At 32.8% G+C, this 9,009-nt stretch overlaps 1 protein-coding gene across 1 annotated transcript in view; it reads left to right on the top strand.

Annotated features, from left to right (window-relative positions):
• LOC106478855 (synaptotagmin-7-like) overlaps window positions 1-9,009 on the top strand; it is a 21,592-nt gene that overhangs the window by 2,127 nt on the left and 10,456 nt on the right. The window contains exons 2-3 of the mRNA XM_013939429.2: window positions 5,241-5,437; window positions 7,766-7,882. Coding sequence (XP_013794883.1) covers window positions 5,241-5,437; window positions 7,766-7,882 — 314 coding nt within the window. The remainder of the gene's footprint in view (window positions 1-5,240; window positions 5,438-7,765; window positions 7,883-9,009) is intronic.

Genomic DNA, 9,009 nt, shown 5'->3' with positions numbered 1-9,009 from the left:
ACTTGTTTTAAAATAATATATTCAAAGCAAGTCAAACGTATGTATAAAAATATTTTACATTATAGGATGGCACAGTTGTATCTAAAACTTTAAATAATTCTCTTTTCTTGTAAAAAGTCCACACAGGCGGGTCCAATGACTTTAGAACACCCTTTGACAAGACATATTATTTCTCCATGTCTCTGTTAAACTGTAAAACTCACTTTAAATATTGCCTGTTACAGCTAAACTAGCAATCACACAGTCTAATTTCACTTTCACTAACTTCACTTTTTTCTGACTTCACTTAACTTTTGTTGTTTACCACAGTTATATCCAGAACTTTAAATAACTGTCTCTTTTTTTTTTTCATCAAAAGTTCACACAGGTTGGGTCAGTTACTTTAGAACCCGATTGACAAGACAAATTTATTTTTCCTATCTCTGTAGTTACAATACAGCTGTGAAACACGCTATAGAAAAGCTAATCACTCACACGTCGGCTAACTTCACGTTTTCTTTCACTAACTAACTTTTTTCTGACTGAACTTAACTTGCTCTAACTAAATAATAATAAATCACCACTCTTGTATGGTCCCATATGTTCAGATCTCTGAGGATGGAGTCGTGGTTTAGAGCATGTTTTCCTGGCATACCCTGAGCCCCTTATTCTCTTTATAAAGCAACATGAATGCCACAGTTTGCCTCAGCACCAGTTCTGATCTAGTGAATCCAGCGATGCTTCATGTGTACCCTGATGGAGAAAGCTATTTCCAAGACAACTATGATTCCATCCATCATGCCGAAATTGTGCATGGATGATTTAAGAAAACATAACAGAGGTTTCTGGCATCTCTCATAGTCATCACAATCCCAGGATCTCAATACAATTAACCATCTGTGGTATGAACTTCTAGTGACTGAATATAGATGGACTTCCTCAGGACATCTTCCAGCGCCTTGTGGATTCTATGCCTCGTCTTACTGGGGCTGTTATTCAGGAAAATAGTGCCCAACCCCTTTATTAGATATACTTGCTAGTAATGAGACCAGCTAGTTCATATACACACTCTATATACGTCTTTGTATGTTTATGTCTTATTTATATAAGGTATCTCTCGGATTAACCGGCAGAGTAGAAATTCAAACCTCTAATAACAAAAGATTCTCAGGCTTTAGGATGTATTTCACTTCGAGTTGCAGATGAACATGCAGAACTCGGATTCAAACAAATAACAAATGTTCAGTCACTATTAACAATGCCCAAGACAAAACATTACAACACTAGGCAAGTGATACGTGTGTGTTAATTAGAATAAAATGTGTAGGGCTAGTAAGAGCGACAAAGAAGACATTAATGACAAACTGGCTTTTGTTAGTACATATTCTTTCCCCATGTAAATTAAACTCTGAAAAAAATGTTAAATGAAAATCATCTCGAGGTTAAAGTAAAAAAATTACACTATGCAAAAACTACACGCTCTAACATGTGAACTCCAAGTACTTTCTACCTACTCAGTTTAAATTTCATGTTCATGTTTCCTCGAAAAGGAGAGCCTGTTGTTTTGGCAACGAAAACGAAAATATAACCAAAATACTTAAATATTTCGTCCCGCAGAAGGCGAACGCCCAGAAATTCGCGGAAGCTTTAATGCTCTCGCTAAAAGTAAAAGTAAAACAAAGTAGCTCAGCAGACACCAAAAGATCTCTACTGAACTCTTACAGAAAGTGAAGAATGCACTAAGAATCGTTAAGCGAGAACTACTATAGTTCCCGTTGAATGTTAAGTGAAAACTAAAACAAATTCAAGCTCTCTAACAGAAGCATGAACTTGAATATACCAATTAGCGTCGACGTTTTAACACACAAAAACTTATAATTTGCACTAGTTACCTCGGATAACTAGCGGGAAGTATGCAGATTATTGTCTGGTCGATAAAAATAATCTAGCTTAGAGTTAAACGCTGGTATATTCCTGTAATAAAACTAGACAATCTGCAACGGACACAAAACTCTACCTGTTGCTTAAAGAAACCAAAAGCTAGTAATTTGCTTAAGCACCTCACTGCTTTGGAAAGGGGAACTATGAAACACAATAAAATAATGCATGTGTAATAACCATGTATGCTATAGCTATAGATATGTTTTTGCTATTAAAGTTTCGATGTTTAAGTGCAAACTTGAGGTGAGAAATCTTTCTAAAAATCACGAATACAAACTTTGTAAGGAAAATTTCTTTAATACCCTAAGTTTCGGCCTCTGATTTTCTCGAAAGTTAAATGTTTAATATTTTCATACCCACAATTCAAATGATACGTCAGAGAAATTAACATAGTCCAAAAATGAAATATGCTTTAAAATAAATACATATATATAATCGATTAACTTCAGATATAACACTGTTTATATTATTTTTCTTAAAAGAATGCAATAATGCAATCCTTGTTTTAAAGCAACAAGTTCCTTACTATATTGAAGAGAGTGTAAGAGAATTCCATTCCAGGATTTCAGAGCCTGTTAAAGTCATAATCCAAAGTAGCGACAATGCTTGCGCTTTGGCGGAATGTTATTTAACCAAACATGGATTACATTCCTAGGCAGAAGTTATTACGACGAAAGTAGTGAAAAGGACAACGACATTCCTGGATAGAAAATATACAGAAGTAATACTTATAGAGAAACTGAATCATTAGTGTATCGAGATCCAGAAAAGAATTATTCTTTCTTTAAAATTTATCATATCTTTCGAACGACACCAGATTAAACATCCCGAAGAAGGTGTTGTCCGAAATTTTGGTAAAAATAATATAGAAAATTTAATACATGAAATCTGTCGTTTGTTTATTTATTTTAACTTATGTCTAACAAATATGAACTAGCATTACACACGATTTAAAATAATATACCTAGAAAGACGATGGAAAGTGACGCAACAATGTATAGGAAAAAAATACAGGGAGGAAGAAACAACATTAGAAACTAAGTAAAATAAAGTTAAAGAAAAATATTTGTGCTTCAAAACAATATAAAGATACATAACATTTATATCAATACACTTATATCATAATAAGTAAATTTACTCAAAATGAAAATATAAAATAAGTAAGTAAACAATCTCGTAAGAGAGTCACTAGGTGTAAGTTTGTTTGTTGTTAAGTACAAAGCTACACAATGCCCAATTTCCAGCATTATAGGCTCTGAATCTTACCTTTGAGCTATCGGAGGCAGTTCATGTAATATAATAATTAGGATGATCAAAAATCAAACAGCCAAAATTACAACATAACATAATTTTCTTTTGAAGACAGTGAAAGTAAATACTTTGTCCAGCAGTTCTCTTGCTATTGTTTAGTTCGATGTTTGGTGACGTAGGATGGTCAGTTTCATCCTCCCTTCATGATGTAGGTTTGTTTGTTTGTTGAATTTTCGCGTGAAGCTACTCGAGGGCTATTTGCACTTGCCGTATCTAATTTTAAAGTGATAGACTAGAGGGAAGACAATTGTCAATATTACCCACCGCCAGTTCGTGGGCTACTCTAACCGAATAGCTGGAGAACATTTAGAGCTGATATATTGATATGTTCTCCAATACGTTGAGATAAAGTTAATGTGACGAGAAATGAGTCAGTTTGATTATTAAAGGTTTGTAATAATCAACTAACTTAGATCTTACAGAGTTGTTGGAAAGACTAGTAAAAAGGACGTCTAAGCTAGGGTGGATTTTTCGAGAATATTTTCTAACCAAGACATTACATCATCAGGAGTTGTATCTCAGTCTTCAGAAGTGGCAAATATTTCTTCGATATTTGTCTGAGCAGCCAAACGTTTGGTTTTTCTTCTTTGTGAACGTAAGAGGATGAGGAATAATGTGGATTGTTGGATCTTGAGTTTGTGAAGCTCGTTTATTTTGTTCAGTGAACATGTTTTTTTGAATATTAATTATCCTTCTTCATATAAGACAGCTGAGCTAGCTGGATTGATCTAGGAAAGACATTTAAGGTTGGTGAAGGAAAAGGAGGGAATGGTGTTTTTTTTTTGGTGGAAATGTGATTTAGTTTGTATTAATGCGGCACATAGATGAAACTACCTCATGTACGACTTGTTTTTATGAGTTAACCTCCCTCTCGACATGGTTTTGTCCAACAACAATCGAGTCTAACACAGTTGTTCCAGGTTGTCGCCATACCAGTCAGCAACGTCTCAATAGTCAACAAACAGGTTCACTAACTTACCATTCAACATATATGCTTGACATTATACGATATGCCCACCATCTGTCATCAACTCGACATCATAGCAACAGACCAAACAAATGAAAGCCCACATTAGTATTAATAATTCAGAACAAACTTGCGTAATCTAAGTAAACTGACCCAAGGTAACAAGTATGTTCCTAAAACAAATTGAAGTCAATTAGAATATTTGCAAGAAACGAAGAAGAATAGAAACTGGGCCACAAATAGAAACCAAATATCGATAGATCAGCTTTCAGTCGTTTTTACCATTTATCATCTTACACTGGCTGATTCTAGTTCAAGACTATTTTTTTTACTCACATAAATTGTTTTCATTTTGACTTGATATTTACCAATAATAAGGGTATTAATGAGAATTTAATGTATTGTATTTGTTGTTATTAAATATAAAACTTCATTTTAACCTTTATTATTGCCTAATTTTTCAGTATGTTGTATACGTGTATATTCCGATTTATATTTCTCCTGTAAAATATCTTTCCATCCATACATTCTTATATCATTTTTCTATCTTTTCGTGCTGGAATATTTTTTGTTATAAAGTGTTATTTTCTATAACGTATCACTTGAATTGTAAATACGATAACACTGGATACTTAACCCTTGAGAAAGATGAAAGCCGATACGTTGTGTATTTTAATAAAGACTTTCTTCTGGATTTTATAGTAGTGATTTTCATAAGTATGATTTTGTTGCTGTAATTATTTTTCTCTCTACGATAAACTGTAAAAGCTACTTTAATTTTTTTTTTAATGTACAAGTGTATTTATCTAAATTTCTATATTCTAAAAAGTTAGAAATATTTATAAACTTTTGAAGATCTATAATCTGGGGTATCTAAAAAAGTAGTAAAATACCTCATCTTAAAATTCGTTTAAAGGATTTTTAGATGTGATCGAAATATTCTTTATTTTCTAATTTAATTCGGCTTTTTATGGCTTTCAAATCACCGAAGCTGGTAAACCAAAATCTTTAATATAATTTAAAAAACTATGAAAAAAAACAGTATTCAGTGTTTCGAGGAAGTTCTTCTGATTGTTCCTATACAGCAGCAGGAAGAGGCCGCCGACATAGCTAGTGCTATGACTGAGCCGGACGAACCAGCCGGATACATACAGTTTAGTTTGGAGTATAACTTCCCTAATTCCACGCTAATACTGAAGATTCTACAAGCCAGGCACTTACCAGCAAAGGATATTATAGGTAAGTATTGTTTGTTTGTGGTTAACTACAGAGCTACATATTGGGCTATCTGTGCTGTACTCACCAATGGTATCGAAATACGGTTTTTAGTGATATACGCATTCAGACTTACCGCTGAGCCAATGAAGGGCTATATGCAAGCAAAATCAAACTCTAGTGTTACAATTTTTATTACACGTGTGTAAAACAAACTGTTGTATATTCTGAACATCAAGCTGTGACGTAATAGACGAACCTGTAAAACATGCATTATTTGACTCTATGATTGTAGCGACGGAAGGTTTGTACAACAATAAACAGATAACTTTATAGAGTGAACGTCACAGCTTGATGTTCAGAACACACAACAGTTTGTTTTATACACGTGTAATAACAATTTATGGATAAAACACACATAATTCACTTTTATAGACATTGATGTCATAACTTTAATGTCCAGTAAATAAATATTGCATCTTCGAACCATAAAAGAACGTCGAAAATGAGAAGCCTAATTGCCAAATATTAAAGTTAGCTTATAAAACAGGTTTACTTCGTATAAATTGACAATTACGTAATCTACTTAGTTTATGAGCGTTTCTTTATAGGGTATTAATTACCATATACACATAACAAGTTACATTACACACAAAATTAAAATAAACATAGGTTATAACTTCTGCAGCTTTGATATTATTATGGGAAATATTCTCGTGCCCTCTAGCGATAGTTTGTGAAATTAGTTTTATATTGGCAGCTGTAATCGATTATAGCTCTTAATCTACACCCCAGATCTATGTGTTGTAAAAAGTTTGTTTGCTTGAAGTTAAGCACAAAGCTACACAATGGGCTATCTGTACTCTGCCCACCAGAGGTATCGAAACCCGGTTTCTAGCAACATAAGTTCGCAGACATGCTACTGTGCCACTAGGGGGCGTGAAGAGTTCAACAGAATAAAAAACGAAATAATGATATTTTTTATGAAAGTGCTTTAGGTAGTACCTTTCTATTTCATATCTGTTGTAATAAATTTTATAAAGTATTTTATCCTCTATTCTCATAGGATATAACTGAATAAGTAATAATATCGATGTAAGCTATGTCAGAAAACGCTCAGGTTTTGACTGTTTTTAAAAGTTTGATTTTCGTTGCATGTGTAATTATTATATAATTCGTCTAATATATTTACAGAATACAACAATCAAAGTGTATCACTAACATATGAAAACATACCATTTTTTTTCGTATATTTTTTAATAGGTGAATTATTCTTATTATTATTTTATCTCTTATAAATGAGCAATACTTTCATATCATTTATCACATGACGATTATATAAAAGTTTTGCAAAAAAGTTAAAAATAGATCAAAATTATTTTCACAAATAATTACTAAAAAAAAAGTAATGACAAAATCTATAAAACATTTAGAATATTGATATAAAAAATCAGTAACAGAAGCACAATTCCTTGTTTACAAGTTGTCACTGTAAGAACTTCGTTCTTTATTTTAATCGGCTACTGATAAATAAGAATACATTTTTTTTACGAATTATTGGCCTGGCATGGCTTGTGGTTAGGGTAGTCCACTCACAATCTTCAAATCCTGGATTCGAATCCCATCACCAAACATGCTCGTTCTTTCACTCGTGGGGAGCGTTGTACTTTGACGGTCAACCCCATTTTTCGTTGGTAAGAGGATAGCCAAAAAGTTGGCGTTGAGTGGTATTGATTGTTGGACTAGTTGCCTTCTTTCTAGTCCATCACTTTAAAATTAGGGACGTCTAATGCAGATAGCTCTCGTGTAGCTTTGCGCGAAATTTAATAAATGAACAAAGAAATACGAATTATTAATAAATAAAGGAACATGTTGTCTTAAGCTTTATCACTAAAAATGTTAAGCTAATTGGTTTCTTTGACTTTTACACTAAAAAGGAATACATTTTTAGGAGGAGGTATTTCTAAAAAATTAAATAATATTTTCTCAGCTGTATTTGTTCTGATGCTTACGTTTACTAGATAGTTTAATTTACAAGGAAAAATGTAACAAATAAGTTTGATTTGTCGAAGCCTTAATAAGGCGAACAGAAAAAGTCATTGTAGTTAAATGTATTGTTTTATAATCATTTTGGTTTTAAACCTAAGAAACTCGGCTGTAAGGTGAACCAAAAATATGACCGTATATCTTATAGATAATTACTAAAATAGTACCAATATTGAAGATGTAAACATTACATACAGTTATCAGTTATTACACTTCCAAAAGCTAGTTCGATGTAGTATTCTGTCATGTATGTTTATTGTGGTTAATAAAATATATCACCCAATTAAAACAGATGTATCTTTTTAGGGACAAGTGACCCGTATGTGAAAGTATTTTTACTCCCAGATAAGAAACACAAGTTGGAGACAAAAGTCAAACATAGAACTCTAAATCCCCGGTGGAATGAAACTTTTTACTTTGAAGGTGAGAGAGTACAGTAGTCTCGTTGAAAATCTTGGCTTTTTTAACATTATGCACATGAACGTACTTTAGAAACCCAAAGAAACATTTTTCATTAGATCTGAAATTATTATTATTGTTGTTTTGTAATTTTTTAGAAACTGAGTTAGAAGATAAAAGTGGGAACATATAAAAACACGGATAATTACAAAGAAATGAAACTAAGAATACAAAAACATAAATTAGATTTTTGTTGTTAAAATGGGCTTTAAAACATATCTAATCAAAAATATTACGTTTACTATAACATACGTAAGTACGAAAAGTGACAACTCACAGATTATAAGTTCTCAAAATAAATCCGAGATAAGGTCATCAGATCAGTGATGGTGGTAAACAAAGAACATTTCTCTCTGGCCTGGTGGTTAAGGTGCTCGACGGGCAATGTGTGAGTCGCGAGTTCGAATCCTATCACCGTGGGGGCTATAACGTGAGGCTTAATTCCACTTTTAGTGGTTGACGGAAGGTGGTGTTGGCTAACTGATTTCCCTCTAGTCCATGACTTCTAAATTAGGGACAGCTAGCGCAAATCACCTTCGGTTAGCTTTGCGAGAAATTTCAAAACAAACACTTATCAATCAACAAGGTCACCAAATAATCCAATGTTAACATTACTATTCATGAGTTTTATTTTATTTTAGTTATAGAGTATTTGACGAGAAGTAGACGGCGCTGTGCAACAAGAACACAGAAACTATACAATTTACAGAACCAGCATTTAAGAGAGGAATATTTTAAGAATTATTGGCTAATGTCTTGTTTAAAACTGGCTCAGCGTAAACATTTCCAACAAATGTTGTACTTTAGTTTCGAATTCAGGAATCATACCTAAAAATATTCTTTAAACTTTTCAATAAATCAATTTCGACCTAAAGATAGAAACGTAATATTTCTGGACAGATTATAATTTAATGTGAGGTATAAAAGTATTTAATTTTCAGCTTCTCAAGCATGCGACCAGGACCCATTTTTTATCACTTACATTTCCATCATTATACACTTGCTTCACGTCGTCCATACAACGATGAATATACCTTTTTCCATAAGGTTTTCCTTCAACAGGCCTTATTGCTCAACCTTTCTGAAAAGAT

The sequence above is a fragment of the Limulus polyphemus genome, unplaced genomic scaffold (assembly GCF_000517525.1).
Source record: "Limulus polyphemus unplaced genomic scaffold, Limulus_polyphemus-2.1.2 Scaffold255, whole genome shotgun sequence".
In the NCBI taxonomy this organism is placed as follows: Eukaryota; Metazoa; Arthropoda; class Merostomata; order Xiphosura; family Limulidae; genus Limulus; species Limulus polyphemus.
The sequence above is the reverse complement of the archived record's forward strand: the minus strand, read 5'-3'. Positions and strand labels throughout refer to the sequence as shown.